This window comes from Ambystoma mexicanum, chromosome 12, assembly GCF_040938575.1.
Source record: "Ambystoma mexicanum isolate Mex_15411 chromosome 12, UKY_AmexF1_1, whole genome shotgun sequence".
In the NCBI taxonomy this organism is placed as follows: domain Eukaryota; kingdom Metazoa; phylum Chordata; class Amphibia; order Caudata; family Ambystomatidae; genus Ambystoma; species Ambystoma mexicanum.
In genome coordinates this window covers 694044603-694071034 of record NC_090936.1, presented here as the reverse complement: position 1 = coordinate 694071034, position 26432 = coordinate 694044603, and the positions used below count along the sequence as shown (strand labels likewise).

Genomic DNA, 26432 nt, shown 5'->3' with positions numbered 1-26432 from the left:
ACATTGAACCCTCAGAGGATCCCCTGAACACAGGGTCAGGGTATCCCCCGGGGTTACATAATGCTCAGTTTTTGCAGATTTTGTACATGTTCCACAGCTCCACTGAAAGAAATCTGTGGATCACAATGGATGTGGTTTTCAGAGGTCTCACACCAATCAAAATGGCTCCCTTAAATGAGACATTTAGATTAAGCTATACTGAAATCTCCAGCCCCGATTGGGACTACAAATAAGCCAAATAGTGTTGATATCACTGACTCTAAAGTTATGGTTAATTTGCACTCCCCATAGGAAGAGCACTTCTTTAGATGCTTAGAACTTTGTTTCAATTTCACTAAATTGTATGAAACATCCCAAAATGTATATGCACCAAATGTAATCTAAATATACTATGCAGTTTGGTCCAGGGCTAGCAAAGTTATAAGGGGTTCCACGTGTGATGAATCCAGGGTATTAGCCCCTTCTTCCCACGGGGGAGCATCCCCATTGAGGCTAGTGAGGTGAGCCCACTCCATAAGATCCTCCCGAGGAGTTTGGGCAAGTGGGCCTCACTGTGTGACTCCCCCTCTGAGGACGAGTAAGAATCCCTATAGAATCTTTACTCTCATCCTACAGGGGGACCACAGAAGTTGTACAAATGATAAAACAGTGTCGTTTGACTCACACCACTGCTAAAACCCTCCTCAGACTTAACATACTATAATCAAAAGCCCATTACTGCTTGCTTCCAAAATAACTATAAATGCTCCAAAGTCCTTACCTGGAGGAGAGGAGTCCCTGATGCAGAGCAGAATGGCAGTAGAGGAGACATGCAGAGTAGATGCTGCAGCCAGAGTGCAGAGCAGAGGCTGTCTGGAAGCAGAGCCATGCAGAGGACGTGGTGGGCCATGGCCCAGAGCCCACGAAACGCAGCCGAATCCAGGCATGCTGAGGACGAGAGCCCCTCAAACCCAGCGCTGAGAGCCCAAACACGAGAAAGAACCACAAGTACTGGCGAGGTCTAGAGAAGGCCATCACAACGAAAAGCGAGAGGTAGGTGGAGATGAATGCCACTGAAAGGCATAGCAGACACTCCCTGCTGGGAGAGCAGCAAAGAAGCAGATACAAAGGCCACTCAGGAAGAATGCAAGGGGAGAGCGGGGGTTGAGGGGATTGAAACCCCAAACTCTTTTAGGGCTAAAGAGCCTGAAAGCAGACTAAACAGATTAAATCAGGACATAGCGAGTCCTGCTAGACAAAAGACGCGATAAGGGGATAGAGGACAAAGAGAATCATATTACCAAGTCCCAACTGGGAAGGGAGAGGTGATCTCCAGTAGAAAGTCAAAAGAACCAGGTTGCCAAGTCCCAAAAGGAGAAAGGGAGGCATTCTCCAGTAGAAATGCAAGAGAATCAAATTGCCAAGTCCCAACAGAAGAAGGGATGCAATCTCGGGCAGAAATTACGAGAAGGAGAAACAAGGGGCTAGAGCCTGTACATAGCTGACCTTAGAGTCAAGGAGTCCTTAGGGACACAGATTCTGATGACATCGAGAATATTGTTTTGCAAAGTGTGAAGTCCACACCACCTGGGAGTGGAAAATCACGAAGAAGCGAGGTAGGCTTCAAGAGAAGGCATTGGTGGCGAAGGATAAAGCAAATACTCCACTAGACACGAGCAATGGAAACTTGGGTGAAGTGAGTGATCCAGGACTGGGTGACCTTGTACTTATTCGTATATATGAGGAACTGAGAGAAATCTGATTTGTTTCATGAAAACTGTTGCCTTCCCCCAGGCAAGGAAGTGTCCTGGGAAGAACTTAAATTAAGAGACTGTCTGAAAGAGAGGGGATCAGCTAGCATGTGTTGACACAACTCCAGGGTGAATGCCCATTCCATGTTTGTTTTCTTTTAGTGGTTGGGCCAAAGAGACAGGTTAGGACGGAGGACTGTGTTCTTCGTTATTCTGACATTTGATGAGCACCTTCGTTTTAGTTTCATAGGAAGGGAATCCCCTTTTAGCAGTAGTGCAAGTTAGTCATGTTCTATTTTATTTCAATAATCCGTACTTCTGGTTCGCCACATATGGTGTCAGGAGATTCGGTTACACTGAGACAGAGATGAGGCCCATGCTAATTTGCCGCTTAGGCCACAGTGCCAAACTCCTTATCCACCCCCCCACCCCAGTCGAAAGGGCTTGATCTCTTTAGTGCTGAGGGCATTCAAATCCAGACAAATAAAACCTGCATGATTGCCACTGGAGTCAGCATCTCTCCCCCACCTGCAACTTACATTAGGTTGGCCGCTAAGCCAAGTTTAGCCTGGCGGTATTCCTTGGACGTGGCAGCCAGTGCGACAGACCCAGAATGCAGGGAGAGATACAGGTGGTCCTACACAATCAAGGGACAATTCCATACAATGTTAAGGTAGGGGAGGCTGTTGCCCCAGGGATCCTGGAGCAAGCCCTAAATCTGACCCTACAAGAGGCAGACAAACTTCCGGACACCTTAAGAGGCTCCCTGGTGTTCAGCAGGGCCGACACTCAACCCTCTATCTCTAGACGTGACCCCGATTACCATCCTACATTACCAGACTTGGCGTTTGCCAAACGGAACAACACGATTCTTACTGAAGCCTTTGGGCGAGTCGTTCCCTATTAGCAAGGCAATAAACAGGCCGGACTGTTCTTTTTCATCAAAAAGGGGCTCCTTTACAGAGGAGACATCAAGAGAGCTGGCCTTCCCCAAACCCAATTGGTGGTACCTCGAAGCCACCGACAGATAGTATTAGATCTGGCACATTGCCATCTTACGGCCGCTCATCAAGGGTTGTGGATGACCCTAAGCCAAGTAATACACAAGTACTATTGACCTGAGGTTTATTTGGGTGTTAAGAACTATGTCGCTCCCTGTGAAATCTGTCAGAAGACTGCTACCACCGGAATATCCTGAGCCCCACCACAAACCCTTCTTATCATTGAGGTACCGTTTTCACATATTGCCAAGGATATTGTTGGACCGTTAGAGACTTCCAAGTTAAGGAATACATTTATTTTGGTTATCGTTGAGTAACTCAGTATCCTGAGGCGTTCCAGTTATGAAACACCAGTCAAGAGACATTGAAACATCTACTTCTTTCTTTCTTTCTTTCTCAAGTTGGCTTTTCTAAGGAGATCTTCACAGAGCAAGGCACTACTTTTATGTCCCAATTTATGCAAGAGGTGAAAGAACTCCAGATAAAAAAATGCTTCAAACCTCTATATATGATGGTCTTGTCAAACCCTTTAGAGGATCCTGCATAAGCTGGTGGAAATCTATGGCCATTATTGGGATGTAATGATTCCGTGGCCCTCTTTGCTGTTAGAAAGACTCTGCAAGCTTTGTTGGGTTATTCATCTTTGGGCTTTTGTAGGGAAGGGAACCAGAGAGGTCTTTGACATGCTTATGGAGACCTGGGAGGAAAGGAAAGAAGCTGTCATACCCATTTCTCAAACTGCCAAACTTCAAAGCCCATATGAAAGCAGCGCGAGAGGTTGTGGGCCAACATCTGGAAAGAGCCCAAGAGCATCAAAAGACTCTGTCTGATTGAGAGGTCACAGCCCGCTCTTTTGCCTTACGAGATTTAGTCTTGATTGTCTTACCCACCTCTAGGAATAAAATGAATTACCAAGTGAAACAGGCCCTATAAAATCACAGAAAAAAAGGGCCCTTGAATTATGCGGTTGCTCACCCAGATTATGCGGTTGCTCAACCAGACTGTTGACAAAAACAACAGGTCTACCACATAAATCTCTTTAAGGAGTATAAGTGTCACAACTGTGCCACTGGGCCATCAATTGGCACCCATTGTGGCCTATATGGAACTCAATCATCACCATAAGCCTTCCTAGATAATACCTATTCATATTTTGTGGCAATTGCCATTCTCTGGCTATTCCTATGCAGCAATCCTAGAACTACAATCCCCAGAAACCTTAGAGATCAGTGCTGCTTTCACTTTCCCAGGACCAGAGAGGGAGGAGGCCAATTACCTTCAGGTATGCTGCTCCATGTGCTGCTAATTAGCCTGCTTCAGCACAGGGCGGGTCAGAATTTAAGCAGCTGCCTGCAGGAGCACAAATCTCGTGCATTGAGCCTGCTTTCCAAATCTTTGTCGCTTTGATCCTTGGATTTCTGCTGTGTCCTGTTTCCAGAACCTGCTCCTGTTCCAGAGCCCTGGGCTCCCTGCCATATAGCCCTGCTACTCTGCCTTCCCTCCCCTGTGCTTCCTACACTGCAGCCCTGCGTGCAGGCCTCTTTTCCCTGTCTACAGCCCCTTGCTCTCTAACACTAATTATTTTATTTCCCTGCCCGCAGTTCCTTGTACTACGCCCATTACCCGTGTTACCTGGCTTTAGCTTCCTTGATTCTTCAGTCCTGCCCTTGTTATCCCACTTCAGAGCTACAGTTTCCTTGTTATCGGTCTTCAGTCTTGCCCTTGTTATCCCACTTCAGAGTTACAGTTCCTTGTCTCCGTCTGCAGTTCTACCCTTGTTATTCCAGTCCAGAGTTACTGTTCCTTGTTACCAGTCTGCAGTTTACAGTCTCCTTACCCCTGCACTTAGATCCTCGTTTTCTTGCTTTTCTTCTTTCTTCCGGTTCTCTGTCCTGTACTTTGTTCATTTTCACTTCCTTTTTCCCCAGGATATTTTCGCTTCTGCCTTGTGTAATTCCTTTGTTCAGAGTTTGGCTGCTGGGTTTCCAGCAGGCAATCTTTGCCCCTTTCCTTTGTCACGTTTCAGTGTTGTATCGTGTGTCATTGTTAACATTGTGCTGGTTCCTGTTTCAAGAGGCAGTCATTGTTCAGTTCCTGCTGGACCCGTACAGGCTTCAGTCTTGTGAGTACTGTTTCCTTGTTCGTGCCTTTGGGCCGAGATACAGACACCCACTGCTGCTGTTCCTTTCCATGAGCATTCAGAGTGGGGCCCTGTAATAGTAACCTGATCAGAAGGCTGGAGTTTCCCTGGTTCTGTGGGAAACTCTTCCCCATTCTGCATACACTCCTAGAGGGAACCTAACGTGTTTGTTTAACTTGTACTCCCTGCCCTTTTCTGTTCACTGTCTTTGTTGCCTATCCTTTCTTATCTGCAGGACTCCTTGCACTCCTGCTTCTTGTGAGATTTTCTCCCTTTGGCTTTGTGGGTAGGTCTCTACCCGCAAGCCCCTTTGACAGGAAGGCTGATCCAGTAGAGCAGAGACCGTTATGATGGCGACACCTCTCATAGACCAAGAACATGAAGTTAATTTAGTCCCGGAGAACCTGAAATTTAACCACAGAAAAGACCTGCATGCCCTTTTAAATCAGTTTGCAGAGGTCTTATCAGAACAGTCTGGTAAAGTGTGCAATTTCATTCATCATATTCACACTCCCCCAGCCAAACTGTAAATCTAGACAAGAAGAAAGATTATTGAAGACGAAATTCGTGAAACCGGGTGGATGTTGGCGCTTTTAGGTTAGGGCAGAGGACTTCGTTTTTGGTTATTCTGACATTTGGCAAACACCTTAGTTTCAGTTTCATATAAAGTGTGACACATCTGTGGATGTCATCCCTTCCACAGATGTGGGGAGACCTTTCTCATGGGGCTAGGGCAGTTTGTCCACAGTACAATAGTCCCCTTGGGGGTGGTGCACCAAGCCGAGGGAGGATCACATGGGATTGGGGACAGTCATCATCAGAGAATGTGGTATAACCCGCACTACAATACCCTTAACTCCTTCAACACTAAATCCTCCTACCCACTCTCTTGAAAGAGTTCATGTACATTTTGCCCAATCAGTCTATCCAACATACATAACAAGACTGAAAGACCAGAAAGGACAAAGGATTATACATATGATTTTGAGACTGGCACTGTGAAGAAGACCACGAGGAGTCCAAGGATCACTCTAAAGAAGCAGAGTGAGCAGTTTAGCTTTTCAGAACAACTGATGGGCCCAAAGCAGTACAACAATCCAACACAGGAGTTTGAAAGCAGCTCAGCTGGAATACAGAGAGGAGAGAGTGGTCCTCTGAGGAGGAACAGCAGGAGATGTGCAGGGAAGCAGCAGGCACGAGTCGCAAGGAAAGCCACGCTGAGAGGAAGGTGCGAACCCGAACGTGGTCTGCCGAGTGAATCCTCTAGGTGTCCCAGAGCCCGGCAAAGTGCGTGAGAAAGAACGTGCAGCCAGGAAGTGTCAGAAGACTGAAGAGACGCTGCAGACCCCTCTGGAAGCCCGAACCGGAGTCTCGCAAAGAGACGCAGCTCCTCGAGAACTGCTGATACCTGTGAGAAGGAAGAAAACAGGTAAGCAGGGTGCTGGGAGGTGCTGGAGGTCAGTGGACGCAGCTGGGTGAATATAAAGTCAGAAGCAGGGGTTTGGGAACCAGAGCAAGTTGCATACCTGGCAGGAGAGTGAACCAAGCATATGCAATGCACCAGTGCGAAATTGAGAACAAGAGGGTAAAGCACCTTGGATCTGATAAAAGGAAATCCTACCCTTGATAGCCAACTGCACCAAGTTGCTAGGATAATGAGATACGAACACAAGACGCATTACCTTGTGAATTGCCCAGTGACATTTCATCTAAGAGAAAAGGGGTTCAGAAGCCCCGAAGGAATCGGCACAAGATAAGAGGTCTAGGGGAAAGAAGCACCAACCTAGCATTAGAATCTTGTACTTTTGGAACATTGCTTTTGCATCACCTTTAATTAACAGAGAGACTGGGAACTTTTCTGTTGGTTGAAAACACAAGAACACTATTTACTTTGAGAAGAGATCATCCTTGCACAGTTAATTTAGATTGTTAATGTTGGGGACAGAGGTAGGTCTTGGGACATGACAGAGTTTTCAGTTTTGAACTTCCTGACATTTTCGCTAGTTTTCTTTGAGGTAGGGGTGCCCCTTTTAGTTTTAGGGTCAGAGGCGTTCTTCCAACTCTTTATTGGTAAATACAAGTTTAAACCCCAAAACATGTCACCATTGTGCCCAATCCTTACTACTGCACCCTTACATTTGATGTCAAGAGTGGGATACTAGTACACTTGATAAATTGTGGGGAGCCCCGTACATTTCCTTGTGTCCTTCTTCCAAGGTTAATACACAAAGGAGTTACAAGGTGAAGAAATCCAGTTAAAAGTATATCCAACAGAATTGATTTATACAATTAAAAGTTACTTCTTGCAAAGTTAAAAGTCCCCATCTCCCAACAAAAACTCCTTTCAAGGGATGGCTCCTGGCTGACATAGCTCGTCTTTCTGACTACTCCATCAGTCCCAACCAGAAATTAAAATGTTATTAGAAATCAAAACCTCCCTTCAATAGGAAGTTTAGGTAAAATCATAGGTACCTGAGAGGCTCTCCTGCAGCATCTTGTAACCCGCCAAATTGAAGCAGAAGCAAAGTACCAGGATGGTATTGCCAGCGTAGTAGCAGCTCAACAAAGACCCATTCTTTGTTGAGCTGCTTTTTTCAGAAAAGTATTCCTGAACTTTAAACGACTGGCCCAACAATTTCAGTGGGGTGACAAGTTAAAAACCTGTTATCTAGCACCCCCCTACTAAAAGGAGACCTACAGAGGTCCTACAAAACACTTAACCTGTTGGGACTTACTTTGTTTAACAAAATGAAACAGGGTTTATTACTCAGAGTGGGCCAAACTTAAAATGTCTACAAAAATAAATGTAGAGAAACCAAACTAAATCCATGTGAAGACCCTGTAGAACTAAGGGCCATAATTCAACACACCTTGTCACTATGGCTGAGAAAGAAACCCTCCCAGAATTCCTAGAGGCTCTTGCCCTGGAACAATTAAAGTGTCTAGCCCCGTCTCTCCAGAGGCCCATTTTGCAATTGAGCAAACTCACACTGGTCATTGGTTATAGAAACTGCCCAAAACCATGTAGAAGCTAAGTCCTTAGGCTTTTACACAATCCGGATGATGGGAAAAGGGATATACAATTACGCCCCTGAAACTCTTTTCATCTTGAAACAAAGATACAAGTTAAGGAGAAGTTAAATGACAGCTTACCAACAGCCAGTAGGACAGGCTTAGGGAATCGGAGAGAGAAGGAAAAAAAATGCTAGTAATAAAAGATAAGGGAAGTATGAAACCCGAAGAGACTTGAGTATTTAGAAGTCCCCTAGTTATGTTTCACATGTGGAAAAAAGGGCCATTTAGCCAGAATTTGCCCTAAGAATCAAAGGGGGGAGCCCACGGAGATTGGCTGGATGGCAGGTGAAGAATTTGAGTTTCTTCCTGATGATGAAAAAGAAACTGATACCATCAGCAATTGTTTCTGCAACCCATAAGACTTCAAAACCCATGAAGCTGTTAAAATAAATGGGCATCCTGCTTATGCATTAGTCGACTCTGGGAGCAAACAAACTGCCATCCGATCTGGCCTGGCCGCAGGACTGAAAAGGGGAAGGCCAATTAGGGTCACCTGTGCTCATGGAGATCAGGAAATCTACTTGGAAACTCCAGTCTCAGTTACCATACAAGATAAGGAGGTTCTCATGAACTCAGCCGTCATACCTGGTCTTCTGGAAGAAGTCATTATCAAAACAGATATTCCCAATTTTGGTAAAATAATAGCTGATCGTAATCCCCTTAGCTGAAAATATTCTCCTGTAGACTCCTGGGAGGAGAAGTTGCATCTTTACTCGATTGGGAAAACCAAAAACAATCCCCATATACCAAACAGACCCCGCAAGATCCAAAGGGGAGCTCTAATGGGAATAGCCTTAAGGTATGGGGAAAGGTATGTGACAAATCTGAGAATGTCCTCCCTTCTACCCTTGGGGGAGAACTTTCTCATGGGGCTAGGGCGGTGCGTCCACAGTACAAGAGTCCTCCTGTTGGTGGTGCACTGAGGGAGGATCACATGGAGAAGGAACCCTTCTATGGGATTGGGGACGACCATCATCAGGGAACGTGATATGACCCTGCTGCAATACCCTTAAACCCCTCTCCAATCCTAAATCCTCTTAACCCCTCTCCAGATAGAGTTAATGTATTTTTTTGCCAAGTCAGTCAATCCAACATACATAACAAGACTGAAAGACCAGAAAGGGCAAAGGATTATACATATGATTGTTGGACTGCTACTGTGAAGAAGATGATCACCAGGAGTCCAGGCATCCCTCTAAAGAAGCAGAGTGAGCAGCCTGGCTTCTCAGAACAACTGATTGGCCCAAAGCAGTACAACAGTGCCACACAGGAGGTTAAAAGCAGCTCAGCTGGAATACGGGGATGAGAGAGTGGTCCTCTGAGGAGGAACAGCGGAAGCCATCCAGGGAAGCAGCAGACACAAACTGCAAGGCAAGCCGTACCGAGAGGAAGGGGCGATCACAAATGTGGGTCGCCAGGAGAGGACTACTCAGGTTGCCGCCGAGTGAATCCTCAAGGCGTCCCAGGCCCCGGCGAAGTGCGGGATAAAGAGAATATGCAGCCCGGAAGCATCGGAAGACTGCAGAGCCGCAACAGACCCCGCTGGAAACCCGAACGCTACTGGAGCCTCGCAAATGGACACTGCTGCTGAGGAGCTGCTGATACCTGCGAGAAGGAAGAAAACCGGTACGCAGGATGCCCAGGATGTGCTGGTGGTCCAGGAAAGCAGCCGGTTGAATATAAAGACAGAAGCAGAGGGTCTGGGACCCCAATCAAGTTGTATACTTGGCAGGAGAGTAAACCAAGCAGATACAACGCAGCCGTGCAAGTATGGGACCTGCATCCAAATAACACGTTAAGAATAAGAGGGTCTGGGACCCTGAATGAGTTGTATACTTGGCAGGAGAGTGAACCAACCGGAGACAACACACCAGTGCGAGTTGGGCACCCGCACCGATATGAGAGAAGGAGGGCCTGGGACCCTGGAAAAGAAAGAAAACTGATTGGCAGGAGAGTGAACCAAAGCATGTAAAGTATTTGGAGTCTGGGACACGCATCCACATGAGAGATTGAGAGCAAGAGGGTAAAGCACACTAGCTCTGATTAAAGGAATCCTAGACTTGACAGTGAACTGCACCAAGTTGCTAGGATAAAGACACATGAACACAAGATGCATTACCTTGTGAATTGCCCAGTGACATTTTAACCAAACGAAAAGGGGCCAGAAGCCTCAAAGGAATCGACTTAAGATAAGTTGTCGTCTAGGGGAAGGAGAACCACCCTAGCATTGGAATCATGTGTTTTTGGAATATTGTTTTTGCATTACTTTTTATTACCACAGAGACTGGGAACTTTTCTGTTGGTTGAACAAGAAAAGATCATCCATGCACAGTTACTTTAGATTGTTAATGTTACGGACAGAGGTAAGATTTAGGACACAACAGTGACAGACCTTTCAGATTCGGATTTTGACAATTTCACTAGTTTTCTTTGAGGTAGGGAGGCCCTTCATAGTTTTAGGGACAGAGAGATATTTTTCCAATCCTTTATTAATAAATAAAAGTTTATGCCCAAAAACATGCCACCATTGAGTCTGAGCCTTAGTTCTGCACCCTTACAGAAGGGAATCTGCTTGTAGCAGTAGGGCAAATTAGGCATTTTTGTTTTTTTTTAAAGAACACTACATTGAACCATGTCCTCTGGTCTGAGTTTTACTACTGGTTCGCCACACAAGTTATAGGGACATCCCAAAAGTTGATTTTCCAATGCCAATTCTCTTGCAACATTATTTTACCAGGATTTGTGTACCGGCAGTATGGTTGAGTAAGAATAAACTGCTATTTTTGAATAAGTCAGCAAAAGGTCTAGTATACAGTCTAAAAAGAAGCAGTAAAATGGGTTCTATGTCATTTCATCGTCAGGCATTTCAAAGCCTGCCATTTAAACATGTTTGACAATTCATCTAATTTTTGGGGGGGTCCGCCCCCCCAACCTCCCCTCCTGCACCTATTTTTCCCTATACGCAACCCCCCCAACCACTTATCTGCCCTTTCCCACCACTCCCCGAAAATTCAATAAACTGGCAAACACGTTTAAACTGCAGGCTTTGAAATGCCTGACGAAAGAACGTCGTACCGTGAAAGAACAGGGCCCTGTGGAACACCACATCTTAAGGACCTTCACTGAGAGACAAATGGATGCAAACTGAAGTGTCCCTCATTTATTAATAAAGTGGATCCAAGAAATGACACCATTTTTGCCACAAGAACTGATAAGATCCAGCAGGAGGAGTTAGTCAATGGCATTGGAAGCTGTGGAAGAAAAAAATATATATGAAAAACACACAATATCAGTGCTCGAGCCCCTCCAGAGTCAACTTTCTCTCCCTGTTCCAAAACGGCAGTGGTGACAATTTCATACTCCTGTCAGAATGAAACATAGGCTCAGTAGGGTTCAATATACGAGTCTTCCACAAAAGACTGACTTTGCTGGGTCACTACCTCTTTGATCTGTTGTTCTTAAGAAAGGAGCTGTAAGATGGGTCTAAAGTGACTTCATGTGTATGGGTCCAGAGACTGTTTTTTTTTTTTGAGGGCAGACTATAGAAGTCGTCCGGTATGATACATTTTCACAGTGACATGTTGAACCGATGTTATAATTGCTTACTCAAGGTTGGAAGAACCTCTTAAGAGATCTTTGTGGGAAGACATTCCATCTGATCCTGAGCATCTTGAGAACTCTAATATCATATCCATGTCTTCAAGAGACAAATCAACAAAGGACAATAATGTTTGCGTAGTGGTTACGGTACCAGAAAAGGGAGATATATTTTCATTGCTAGATGTAAAATCTTCTGGAATCTGCTGAATCCTTGCATTGAAATAACTATCTACGGTTTCTACCAAGAATTCTGAGGGCACTATGTCGGGATCGACTGATTGTCGAGATCATTAAGAACTAACACTTTAGAGAGGCTAGGAGCGCTATTAATTCTAGTGGAGAAGTATTTTTTGTTTCAGCCTTTACTGTAATTCGCTGTGTGTTGAGAATGACTTTATCAAAGTCATAGTTTGAACATCTCCATTTCCTTTCAAGATTACTAATCAGGATTTGTTGAGTTTTCAATTCTTCTTTGAACCACTGGTGTCATGAGGCTCCTGATATTCCATTGATCCTTTGAATGGGGCAATTGTCTATAATGTTTGCACAATGTCAACAGCTAAGGAGGAAGAGGGAAATGCATATAGTTTGCTAGTTACCAGGATCTTGAGTTTAAGACAGACTTTATTATTAAATGTGATTAAGTGCTTTGGCAATGTTTGGTTTTGTGAATGTAATTCCAAAATGATCAGTCCTTTTAAAGGCCAGTGGTGTGTGTTAAATGTGATAATTTGGCACCAGATAGGGGGACGCACCTACCAACTGCGGGAGTAAAGAAGATGCAAACTGGGGATGGCTACATGGGGAAGAACACAGATATGCTGTGCCACAGACACACTGTATAAAGGACTTCACCGGGAGTGGTAGGGGGTAACAATACATTGCATGTACACTTGGTCCAACACATTGCTCTATGATTAGCTAAAGGAGGGCATGGACAAAAATAGCACAATCACAAATACGCATTGTGGGAAATCCCTTGGAGCGGGTTGGACATGGGAACCATTCAATTTAAACGCATGACCACAATGACAAAGATGTGCCAAGGGGGGAGGAGGCTCAATTTACTTGTCATATGGGAATTAAGACAACCGGAACTGGGCAAGATAATTGCAGGGCGGTCAGCCAAACAAGACACCCTGCTTGGTGGAGGGGAGAGTGGCTCTGTACGAGTGTGCCGGTCACATGGCCCCTGATGCCCATCAGCAGCAGGCAGTGGGAAAGGAATGCTGGACAGAGTGGCGTTCCTGGGAGGACTAATCAGACGGTAAATTCCTAAGCTCTGACGAGAAGGCCAGCCCTCAAAGTATCTACCAGAGCGTCCCCGGATTATCTAACAGATATTGTGTGAATGTCCCCTTTGCCACCGGCTGCAGGGTATCTTGTGTCCCGTTGTCATTGGTGCTGACCAATGGCAGTGTATTAAAGTTCCGGCGGTCAGCACAAATGTTGCTTCATTAATAATAAGATGTTCCGGGGTGGGCTGTGAATAAAATGTGGTACCACATGGGGAGGTGAGATGATTGGAAACTATTGTACTGCATTTTTAAGTGATATGATCGATTTGATTTTAATAAGCAAATTGTTGTTGTATGAAATTATGTTTTTCATTTTAGACCGAAAGAATAGTTTTATATGTATATATATTGTAATATGGTATTTTATGTGTTTATCTCTATTTTGTATGCATTTTAAAGGTAGTGTGAAAGGATGCTAAATGCACCCTAAATAAACTAAAAAATAAAATAGAAAAATTCTACTGTTTGCTTTAATGACGCTTTCACTAATTAATGTAACTATCGAGGCGGAGGAGCAGGAGATTGCAAATCAATCAAATCTCTGGGAAGCACAGAAAACACTAATCCTCCAACTTGCAAGTGTTTCTCCTGACTTCCGACTATTGTATTTCTTGTTATAAAACTGCTATTCATATTCCATTCAGATGTCAGCCTCTCAATCAGAGCTAATCCACTGTTCCGTGTATTGTGTGCTCGCCCAGCTGTAATAAGCAGTGTTGCTTCTTGCCTGGTTAGTGCTCCATTTTTTGAGTATGTGTTTATTATTATTATGCACTAATTTGCGGACCCCCGGCTACATTTGTGTTACAGGTGATATCAGTATTCGATCTCAAGATCAGGTCTAACATATGGCATGCAACATTTGTAGAGGTAGTGACCAAAGGTGTCAAACTAAGCTCATCCAATGATTTCATGAGTTGTACTCATTATTATATTTGCACCAAAAGGTAATATCATCCAGGATGATCAAATGGGGATTCTGTAGTAGCAGGCCAGCTGCTCATTCTGCCAAGGAATCCACAAAACCTTTTTTTGCATAGAGTGCCATGATCAAGTAGCACATATTGTGGGATGTAGTTTGTTTTACCAGGAATGTTTCTGTTTTCACAACTTTAGGTTGAGTAGTTCAACAATGTAAAACCTAGTTCTATAAACGATGGCTACCTGGCTCCCCACCTCAGTAGCCTAGTAGAATCTTCTAATTAGGAGGAAGCTCAGGACTGCTGCTATACTAACATCAGAGAACACATTATGCCCAAGTTCTTTCCGATTATAAGATCATTAATAACAAAAGCGGTTTATTTTTGATCATCACTAGATCTACAGTTAAAATCATCCTAGCTTTTATCAGGAGTTTGTGCTGCACGTCAGATTCCAGTTAGATTGTTTGAATGCAGAAGTCTTTTAAGAACAAGCATTAAAGGCATAGGGTGATGTGCGTTTTCATGTTCAGTAGGTTTTTGTCCTTATTGCTGAGCCCATATTTGAAAGAACAGTTTGACTTTCTGTAATTGTGAGTATTTTTTTTGAGCTTTTCGTTGTCCTCGCAACATCTGGTGCAGATGGGCTTCCCTTTGGGCACACCTGCTGCACACGGCCGATCGATAACCACCTCATGATGCCCCTGATAAGTGGTCATGTGCAGGGTATACCCGCAACACCAATTGCTATATTTCCCACGCTAACGTGGTTAGGAAAGTCTAGCCTGCAAATCGCTGATCAGTATGTCCAGTGTGAGAGGTTGTCAGAAGCAAGAGTCGGACACAAAGGTGGCATTTTAAGAACCTTTATTAATGATATTCAAAGAGCACCTAACTGACCCTACTCTGTCAGGGTAACACTGCCTAATAACTAGAAATTGGGTGCTCGTCGTCAGGATAACTCCAAAGTCTGTCCTCTGTCCCAAACTCCTGCTCTGTCCTTATCACTGTAAACATAAGCAAAGGGTACACTAAAGATGATCGGGAAGATGACTCCCTCCTCCAAGTGCAAAAGTAGCACAACCTTCCCTTGAGTGAGACGGTTCCAACCAAACCATGATCTATCAGGAGATGTCTCCCTCCTCCTGATGCAAAACAAACACAGTTCTTGTCTCTATACAGTTCGAATGAGCTTATGTGGCTCTTTCCAGACTTCTTTCCAGTTGAAAGGAAGTGTCTTTTTCACCCCGTTTGTATTTGCAATTTCCCAGCCAGCAGTCTTGCTGAAACCACTGGGACGAGGGCGATTACTCCTGATGTTTAGTGTCGAGTCTTGGGCACTAGTAGTGTAGGGATACTACTGGGACGAGGGAGATTACTCCCGATGCAAAGCTCACAACCTTTTCCTCCAATAGTTTTGGTGGGACTACTGGGACAAGGGAGATTACTCTGGATGAATTCTTCAATGATGCACTCCCCCTTATTAGTACTGGGCCGAGGGAGATTACTCCCAATGCAACCTTCTACATCCAACCCCCGACAGGGTCTCTCGGGGCCTCCATTTATTTCTTGTGGAGGTAGACCCGTCTCCGGGTATTCCTGGGGTGTTGGTAGTGTTTGTTGCCTTTCTTTGCTCTTCGCCAATCCGCCCTGCTTCCAAGGGGCTCGAGAGCAGTCGGTCTCGGCGTTGTTGTTGGACCACCAGGTCCACCTTGCTGAGGTCACGCCACTGCTACTTTCCCTCCAGCTGCTTCTCTGGTCAGCTTTTCCACCTTCGTGGGTCTGCTCTGCTGACTACCTCGAGGACATGCTGCTGTGGCTTCTCCTCTTGCCAGGTTCGAACTTCCCAGGGTTTCCAGCTTCCTTGCTCGACTCTCTCTGATTCAAGTCAATTATTAGCTTTTATACCCGATAGCTGGCTCCTCCCTATCAGACTTCCAACGCCTGTCTTTTGTTTCCATGGAGTGATCTTTGTGCTTCCTCAAGCGTCCTCTTCTCAGGAGGGTTTGAAGGGTGGCACTGTCTGCTCACATCCTGGATTTGGTGACACCCTACTGGTGTACAGGCAAAGACATCACAATGCATGATATTGGTACTTTCTGGCAAATTAGAGGGGTTGACCATGAAGCCTGGTGGTTTGAGGAAAAGAGGGTTAGGGAGTTTGTGTATGGAACGGGAGTCCTTACCCCCAGAATCGGAATCTCTCCCTGTGAGGTCCTCCCACATTTTACCACTTCTAGGGGGAATATCGGTGAGCAGCCTCACCTTTCTAGACTCAATAAGAAGGGCTTGCCTCTGGGGAGAAGTGACGCCATCCCATGATTTGTCACACCAGTTAAAAGAAATAGAGAAAGGCCTAAGTTTCGTAAGCAAGAAGAGTATTGACAACTGTCCATACTGTCCATTGTAAATTAAAAACAATGGACAGAAAAGAAATGAAAAATGCAGTGCATTTGTTGAAAGGTACACCCATCTTCTTTGGGAATAAGTGACCGATAGATAGTTGCCAGTGTTTCTGGAACAGTGCACAGACATGTTGGCTCACAGTTCCTAAAATAGCATGTGAGGAACTGTAAAGGTGTTTCTGTAAAATGAGTGGGCGGAGTAGCAAATATGCTTGTGTAAAGTGAAAAAGAGTGAACACTTCTGTGCAAAGACAGTACAAATTAACAAGCCTAAGGGATAATCGATAAATACACAATACTTTGGATGGCTACAGGGAAGTACATCATGATATGCTGACCTGGCAGGAAGATCCAAAAGTATTCAACTTGGTGAAGATCTGGAAGTGGAGGGATTATTTTTGTAAATCCACATTCTTAAAGTGTATGAATGCGCAGGGACTTTCCTGGGTTTAATAAACCTGGGAAAATGCTATGACCATCCACGAAACGTGCAAGAGAACGTGGGCCTCATTACACGGTAGGCGGTAACCGTGGCGCTATTAGCGCCATGGTTGCCGCCGGTATTTTACTGTGTCCGCCTTGGTGGATGGCGGAATTACCGCCCTACTCCAAGGTGAGTGGGGGCGGTAATTCCCCATTCACCAAGGCCCTTCCCCATTCCCATTTCTGCACCCATAGGGCATATTGGGAATGGGGAAGGCACTAATTACGGGACCGCAAATTGCAGTACCGTAATTAGCACCAAGGTCCCTTTGCGGCACCCTACTTTAACGGCTGGTAAAACCAGCCGTTAAAGTCGGGTCCCGCAAAGGGAACTCGTAGTAAGGCGGTAAGGGTTAACGGTCACCGGTAGCATTACCGGTGACCGTTAACCCTTACCGCCTTCCGTGTAATGAGGCCCCTAGACTTTCTTTGGGCAGGCAGATAGAGCAGTGCCAAAAGGACCTCCTTGACTACAGTAGGTGTGGGAAATTACATCCAGGGCTGATGTCTCAATAATGGAGCTGTGTGGTTAGAGCGTAGGGAGGCACACGCTTTTACAACTGTGTTTGAAAAATGTAAAACCTTTCAGAGGTATCTGTTAACTCGGTGTCATAAATGTCCCACTTTCCAGGGCCCAACAGCCAATCTTTCGTACGCAAGCTCAATCTTAAAACAGTCTCCCTTTGGCGAGGACATAACCCGACAGAATGAGAAATGTTCCCCATTGTGTATATCCATTTAAACCACATGGCAATAAACTATGTTTAAATACGGGAAATTGTAAAAGAGTGAGATAAGCATGCCTCTGTTGCTTAAGGTGGGGACCGAACACCTTGACTGAGAAGCTACGATACAGAGAAAGCCATGTTGAACAACTTTATAGTTTATACAGAAGTATGCATTTCTTTAAACATGCAAAAAATGCACTTTGTCCCCAATGTTTGAAAAATATTTCAGTGAAAATAAAACCACCTGCTATAATTAATTGGAATCTTTCAACTTACTTGCTTAAAGCAGTACGAAACTGCAATCAAAAAGGTTCCCCAATTACTCTGTTCCGACTTCTCAGTAACACCCAGATCAGTGGAAATCTGAATAAGACCACCCCTCTATACAGTGAAGTAGTCCTGATCATCCACCAGGTCAAGATCAGACAGGAGCAGTAGAGGAAGATTCCAGAGAGGTCTTTCTGTTGTGTCTTAAACTGTACGCAGAGGATACTACATACTTTAAAATACTTCATTTCTGCGAAAGTCAGACATGGGTGTATTCCCATAGCGAGCCTTCTTATCTGTCACCTTCCCAAAAGGCATATACCGTTAGCGTTCTGTAGACCGTGAACCTGGAAGCCCCAGGTAAAAAAGGCTGCACACAGACGCAAAATATGCTGTGCGTTGGGCTTCCGGGGTCAAGGCCTGCAGACCACAAACAGTGGCAGTCAGAGCGCACAGCAGGTAAGTGGTGGAGTAGTGATCAGAGAGTGCTGCACAGTGGATAGGGATTGAGGGGGTGTGAGGCGGGAGGTAACCCCCCTGAAAGGGACTGGGAGAGGGTGGGTGTTGCCTTTTTTGGCCTGAAATCTGCAAGGTCAGTCTTTTGTTTTCCCAGCCTTTGGATATAAATCCGGATATGCATTTAATTCCTCACAAATGCCACTCTCTCAGAGTGTTGTCACCACTCTTAACACCGCTGGGCACTCCTGTGTGGGGGGTTCTCACATAGGGGGTGCTTTGGGACACCCTATATGAGTCATTCATCAAGGTAGCCTATCTAAGCCAAATAACAGCTATACGCTTCAAGGATTCAAGCTTACCCAGAGCTTTTCTGAGTTATTCCACCAGGTTCTTAACTTTAAGAGGGGGCTCACCTAGCCAAATGTTACTAGTCATGTTCAAGGCCTTTTCTGGGCACCATGGACCAACCATGGAAACAGACTAGGTTTGGTTCCTTCTCTCTGAGAAAACAAGACGTGTTCCACTTTAGCCCCTGCCCACTCAATTGAAGAGTACAACCCCTCAAGCAACCTAGTAAACATTGCTAGTCACTTATTGCACCCTGAAAAATCACTGCAAGTTTGTTTACAACTGCTTTGGACCTACCCGGACAAAAATAGTACATGTAGACATGCAGACTGATTAAATCTACATTCAAAAAAACATTCACAAATAAGTAGCTTCTCACCACTGTGCGTCCCCATGATTTTTCCATCTTCAACAGAAATAAAGTTGCCCGGATGAGGCTCTAAATACTGCGGGAAGGATGAAATTGATGTTAAATTGATACTGCTTTTCATAGAACTTAACACAATGCATTTCACTTACATACTGCACGTCGCAATATTTTATTATCTTCCCATGGCTTTTTTACTCCACTTTAGGAGAATGGTCTATTCTCCAGAGCCCCCATTAGGTTGTGGACTTCCCACTTTAACGAAAGATGTTGGAGGATTCTTATCTCTTTATGGACAACCAGACCTTTCCATTCCCTGGGTGGCATCCTTTCTCTCTGTACACATTTCCCTTCAAGGGAAAGTTATCCCTTTTGGATGACTAATAGGAGAGGAGCACTAGCTGAACATGGGCAACCTTTTCATCCTGGCAAGAGGATGGAAGGGAGGCTAGCTAGATAGGCTCAATTGAACAGAGTGTGAGGTTGTATTAGCAGGAGGAACTGGCTTCCTATAGCTCATTTGTACAAGCCATCGAGCCTATAGCAGTCTAAAGCCCAGCGCTTTGTCGATAGACAATGGTGTGAGGTGTGTTTGCAGGGCCTACATCTTTCTGTCCTAAGTCAATTCATCCTAACCTGCCATCTTTAGATCTTTTTCTACTGGGACTCTATTTTTGGTGATCGAAATTGGCCCACAAGATGGGTCATTCAACATGAATGCTTGGCAGATTGATATCTTGGGAGTCTGTCTTTCCCAATGCCCTTCTTGGTATTCTACAAGTTATTTACAAATAAAAACCAACTTTATTTTTATACAATAAACAATCATCAAATTATTTTATATGTATAGAATTATACTAGTATCCCATTTTATTAATGTCATATTAATTAGAATAAACCTGTTCAACTATATCAACTTTTCATAAAACAACTATCTACACCCTTACACATGGAACTCCTTTACATTGCTGACCTTGTACTGCATACATTTGTGCTACCCCACTGTTTAAGCCAGCACATCTTTTGAAAATATATTTATATTGTTTTCTCAGGCTATGATTTCATACATATATAAACACTTCAACACCACCTATACGCTGATGTACATGACAAATATATCAGCATACTTCCATCATCATATTTTGCAGAAAGTTACTAGTAATCACACCATAGCTAACTGGACCCATCTCCATCCCACTACAAAGGTTGCTCTTTCTTCCTGCCAGTTTTACTATCTTCTGCATACTTAGATTTCCTTTTTCACCTAAAGCCATATTGTATAGTTTCTTTTGGGCTGATGGAGATTATGTTAAATAAAATTGCTTTTATCTTTGGTTTAATATCAGGGAGGTGGTGAGAATAATCCACTAAAATATTTCCGAACACAGTTGTGCTACTTAAGGGCATGAAATTATGGTAGGGGTGCATGATCCTTTACTAGCACACCTCCAGAACATATCATTGTTTTAATGTTTAGCCATAAGCACCATACCCCATTGCTCTGTCGAGACATTTCTTCAAATTTTTTGCAACCGTTTATTTACTGTGTTTTGAAATGATGCAAGTTGTAAGGTTCAACGAATGTATAGATCATCATAAACTTCAATCCTTCAGTTGTGTCTGAAACTATTCAGTCGAGAAGGTTATGGGTGGTAGTGTCAGTAGCCTTAGGAGCTTCAATGTAGTATGAAGCCACATTTTCGTAGTCTGAGAATTTCAGATTTGTGTGTTATAAACCATATTGTGTTTTCAGCTAAATACAAGACTTGATTATGTTCCTGACTGCTTCTTTTCTCTAGTAGGTGGATGTTCTAATACTCCCATGGGTGCAACGTCCATTCTTATGAGATCAAGTTTCACATTTCTCACAGTGTCAAGCAGGGTTTACTAGCAAGTTGTAAAATGAGTACTTATTTTAAAAAAAAATAGTACAACATTTGGTGATTCAGTGTTTTTGACTAATGATCCAATTTTGAGACAGGTGTTACAGTCTTGTGAGTTATTGTGTAGAAGCAGACTGGAAAGCTATCAAATCAAACGTATGTGGAAGTTCTCAATGTTGTACTATCAAAAACCACTTGTGTGCGCGTGGCCAGCAGCGCCATCAATGCGGATGGTCTGCTGATGGCCTCCGCATACAGCCCATACTGAAAGTAATCCGGTGGCGCTTCTCACCTCGCGCTCCCACCCTCTTGGTCAGAATAATGCGGGAGAAGGCCTGAGGGACGGCCGGGGCAATGCTGACACTGCGGTTACAGCGAGTGGAGGGTGAGCGCTGGAGTGGCGATGAGACCCGGGCCACGGAGAAGATATATTCAAAATGGCACTGATGCGCCCCGTACAGCTGCAGCGACCGCAGCTGCAATCGGCCGCATGGAACAACGTTTAGGGCCTGCTCCAAAGGTAGTACAGTGTGGATCAATGTGAGCGGAGAGCCGATCCTCTCTTCTCTGCTTCAGGCCCGTCCCCCAGGAGAGGCTGCGACTACCTGGGCCAAGCACTGGCTCCCCTTCTGCCCAGTTGACCAGCTGGAACAACAGTGATCACACACAGCAATGTGCCAGAGATGGGGAAACACTGCTGTAATGAGAGGTCTTTGGGTTGCAATCACTGAGATGAAGTAAGGACCTCTCCCTTCTCACCCCACCGCCTCCCCCATCCCATCAAAAGTGGATTCTGCTTCCTTCACGCAGGGGTATTGCTGAGGGGGACTGCAAACAAAAGCATATTCCCCTATTGGGGGCATTTTTGCTGGAGATCTTCACTCAGTTCCACCATTGCAGTGCTGGACTTTACAACCATCCGGACCTGAGGGATCTTCAGGGCAGTAACTTGCTGGTTGGAATCTAGGGTGAGCTATACACAATAATTTGGATTTGACATCTGCCGGGCAGGGCAGCGCTCCCCTCTAGTGGCAGTTACTATGTCCAAGCAATTGAAATCTCAAAGGAACGCGGACATCTCTATGATGCTGGTACCTTCAAACAAAGGAAATAAAGCAGACCCGGTGAAATCTCCATCTCAGACCTGCAAGCATCTTACGGACAAGCTGGCAACTGAAGAAGATATTCAAGCCTTCATGCTGGATATCAAATCCGAGTTTCAGCATTGTATGTCCGAGATATCCACCAAACTGGAGAGGTTGGATGAGAGTCGTGAAGGTAGAGGAAAGAGGCGGGGAAACTGAGGACCACGTCCTGGAGCATTTAATTATACAGACACACATGCAGGAAAAGATCTGCAGCTAAGAAAGGACGAGTGATATGGTAGAGCATAAGCAGGAAGATATGAAGAACCGGGTCCGTAGGAACAACCTGCACATTTGAGGTGTGCCTTCATCGGTCCTGGACAAAGCTTTGGGGGAATATGTGGGTGATTTGTTTTCACATTTTCACAGTCTATTGCTGCATCTTGACAAATCAATGCTCCTACTTGATCCCACTCCAAGATTCCGCACTCGCAGAGGTTCAACTTCTGACTCCTTTCCCGATGTTATCACTCAGAACCATTTCTACACTGGGAAGGAAGAAATCTTGGCAGTGGGCCTCACCTGAGATGAACTAACATTCCACGGCTCCCCTCTACAGATGTTTAAAGACCTTGCAACTGTCACAAGACGAAGAGCTCTGCGGCCACTTACTATTTTTACGGGATCGGAACATTAAATATCAATGGTTATTTCCTACTGCTCTACAGTTTAGGTTTAAAGGATCTTGCACACCATCTCTTGCTTGGAAGATGCAGAAGGGATTTTGAGCTCCTCTTCACCAAATAGAGAGAAGGGCTCCTAATTTGAGACCGTGGAAGAAGATGAGAGCAACAAACCAAAAATACAGCAGTCCACTTGGTCGAGGGTCCATAAAGGTTGTGACAAAGGAAAACTCCCACTACAGACTTGAATTAGGGCCTTCACTCTCAGAGCAATACAGGACTACTTCCGGGAAAACCCTACTGAGCTCACGTGCCCGGCTAAAACATGAGATGCTATGAAGGCAGTAATTAGTGGGGTTTTAATAGCTTACACAGTGCCCCATCATAAGCGGAAAAAGCAGACCCGAATCCAGTTAGAACAAGCAATCTCTGAAATTGAGGGTAAATATAAGAAAGGTTGGTCCCCTAAACTTCACTGAGCTCTCCGTATTGCCCGAAATAAACTGGAGGCGCTTTATGCTGAGGAGACGGCCCTGTCCCTGTTGATGATGAAACAAGCTTATTATGCCAAAAATAATAAAGCCAACCAATTCCTGGCGAGGAAATTAGCCCAATCTAAAAAACACAACACTATTATAGGCCTTAGGGATCAGTATGGGGCAGTACAAGATGGGGAACAAGCTAAACCTCTGCTAGCTAAGGCACATTTGTTGGAAACATTGACAACGGCAGCCCGGTCATCTCAGGTCCAAAAAAGATATATTGAAAGAGCCGCCTTACCACACCTTCCCCGGGAAGACATAGTAGCTTTAGAAGCCCCGATCCAGCAGGAAGAAGTGGATGCGGTCATTAAGTCCTTGAAGGCAAGAGCCCCAGGCCCCAATGGGTTTCAATTAGAAGCTGTAAACTCTTTAGAGGCCAGCTGTGGTCCCCTCTGACGGCCCTCTTTAACTCTTTTAGAGAAACAGACACCATAACTCCTTCTATGCAAACCTCTGCTACTATTTTGCTATTGAAGCCCAGAAAAGATCCTAAGGACTGTGCCTCAGATAGACCGATTTCACTGCTAAACATTGATGCAAATATTTATTCAAAAGTATTGGCTAATCATCTGGCTCCGCTTCTTCCAGCTTTGAGCGATTCGGATCAAACAGGGTTCGTTCTGTGGAGGAAAACTGGGGATAACATTAGGCGAGTGCTGAATTTGATAGAGACAACTACTATGAACCAAGGCAAATTGGCTCTCCTGGCATTAGACACCACTAAGGCATTTGATAAGGTGGATTGGACCTTCATGCATTAAACCCTGGAAGCGTTTCATTTGGGGCCCTATATCCGAAAAATGGTTTTAGCCAACTACATCTCCCCGAATACATTACTCCAGGTAAACCGGGATCAAATGTCCTCAATTCCTCTCACCTGTGGGTCGCAACAAGGATGCCCGCTTTCCCCCCCTCTTATTTGCTCTGATTATGGAGCATTTTATTTCCTCTGATTATGGAGCCTTCGGCTCAGCGCATATTGAGTAACTCAGCGGTTTAAGGGGTCATGATTCGGGGCTCTCCACATAAGGTTTCTCTTCATGCAGACAATGTGTTACTCTCGATAACTAATATTCAGCCGTCTCTTCAGGCGGCCCTTCAAGAGCTTCAGTCTTTTGGCCAAGCAACAGGATTCAAAATAAATTATGGGAAATCAGTGGCATATTAGCTCTTTTCAATCTCTGTCCAATCCGGTGGAATACCAAATCCATTGAATATCTTAGGGTTCGGATCTCGGCCTCAGCTAAAGAATTATTTGCGGCTAATTTCCCAACCCTCTTTAAGACCATGAAAATAGGTTTGGAAAAATGGGGGAATCAGGAGATTTCTTTGATGGGCCGCATTACGGCAGTCAAAATGAACCTACTCCCCCGCTTTCTTTATATGTGTCTTCTCTGCCGGTGGAAATCCCGAAAAACTCATTAGACCGTCTACAGCGTAAGATCTTGAGATTTATTTGAAGAGGCAAAAGGTCTAGGATCCCTAGGAAGTAGATGATGGGAAGCGTACGATTGGGTGGTATGGGGGTTCCAAATCTACATAAATATCTGGAAGCTGCTCAAATTTCGCACCTCCTGACGTGGATGTCCCCTCCCCCTCTATCGAAATGGGCTAAGATTGAACAGTCCAAACTTCCGTTTTCCCTTCAGTTCCTGCCTTCCGTTTCTCATACAGTACGAAAATGTTGGCAGAACTTGCCATCCTCGTCAAAAGGTACCTTGAAGTCATGGGATCGGGCTCTGAAACAGAAAAAGATTGCTAGATGTTTGGGCCCTCTTTCACTGATTTTTCATAACCCTGCATTCTCCCCAGGTTTGCATCCAGAAGCATTTAGAAATTGGAGTCAGGGTGGTTTTCAAACTTTAGCTCAGCTGTTTGAGGGGGATCATCCACGCTCATTTGAAGAGTGTAAAGTGACATTCCAACTTTTGGAGTCGGATAGGTTTTCATATGATCAGCTTCGGCATTGGATCACACATCCAGAGACAAGACGGAATGCAACACGAGCCTTGAGACCAATAGAGCTAACTGTCTTGGAGGGACCAGGGCCTAGGGGGTTTTCTAAACTCTATAAACTCCTGAGAGATGATATGCTAAGTGAGCGCCCATTTTACATGAGCTGTTGGGAGGCAGATTTAGGCCACCCACTGGAGGATCAAGCATGGTTAGACATTTGGACTAGGAACCACTCTTCCTCCAGATGTGTGAACAACAACGAATGTGCCTTAAAACTCCTATTTTGTTGGTATTACTCCCCTATTCATCTGCACAATTTTCAGTCTTCAGTCGCTCCCACTTGTTGGCGAAAATGCGGGGCTCAAGGCTCATATTTTCATATGTGGTGGGATTGTCCACTTATTCACGCCTTCTGGGAAGCCATTGTTGCTGTCATCGAATCCATCACTGGCACCAAGCTTCCGATGTGTCCTGAAACATTGGGGCCCCCAAGTGAAGGGGTATATCCTAAATATGGGGAGCGGGCAAAACTAATTACTCAATTATTGCTGGCTGCACGTATCACGATTGCTCGCCGCTGGAAATCCCCAGAGGGTCCAGATCTCTTTGTGGTGGATTAAAGTGTGGGACGTGCTGGTGGCGGAAAGGGTTACAGCTGCAAAGGAAGGCAAACTTCACCAATTCTTAAACATATGGGCTCCCTTGTTGGACTACAATCAGAACTATCCGGCTTTAACATTTAAACCCAGGCTAGCTAGACTTTATCTGCAGACTGGGGTCACCTAATGGGATTTGTCTCTCTTGAGAGGGAGTTTGATGCAGGATATAAAAGGGGAAGGCTTTACATCCTTGACTATGCACTTGATTTTAGATATGCTGTATAATATATCTGTATTTGTCTTACTTCTTGTAATTCTCCATGTTCCTTCCGATTAATAAAAAATTTCAAAAACATTTTTTTAAAAAAAATACTTGTGTGCTGGGCTCTGTATTTGATTCACAGACAGTTTTGACTTTTTGGTCTATCTTGTCAAACTTACTTTTGGGGACTGTTGTGCTTATGTTGTACAAGGTGTACAAGAACTTTGGCAAGAATTACATTATGATAACCTATCCAGGCTGGTAATCTGTCGAAACATTCTCCCATTTCTCGTGCCTGATTCAAAATCTCCATGGAAATCAATGTAAATTGAAGACATGGCTGTTTTAAGTCAACCCCGCCCCCCATGGCTTCATTTAATTGCAGAACTCACTAATCTGACATCATAAGGTTTATCCAATGATGGAAGCATGCTTCAGTTCTCCTTTAGGTCGTGAGCATGATACAAGTAACCAAATAAAATAAAATAAAATTTGCAATGTCTCAATCGACCAAGCTTCATGGATGACCATCTTTCCATACCACTGGAAAACTATTCAAGAAGAGGCAAGATGTTCAGCATCAACCTATTGCAGATCTTAT

At 44.6% G+C, this 26432-nt stretch overlaps 1 protein-coding gene across 3 annotated transcripts in view; it reads right to left on the bottom strand.

Annotated features, from left to right (window-relative positions):
* TRMU (tRNA mitochondrial 2-thiouridylase) overlaps positions 1–26432 on the bottom strand; it is an 852019-nt gene that overhangs the window by 303906 nt on the left and 521681 nt on the right. For all 3 annotated transcript variants that reach the window (XM_069629233.1, XM_069629231.1, XM_069629232.1), the window contains one exon: positions 18834–18900. In XM_069629233.1, coding sequence (XP_069485334.1) covers positions 18834–18900 — 67 coding nt within the window. The remainder of the gene's footprint in view (positions 1–18833; positions 18901–26432) is intronic.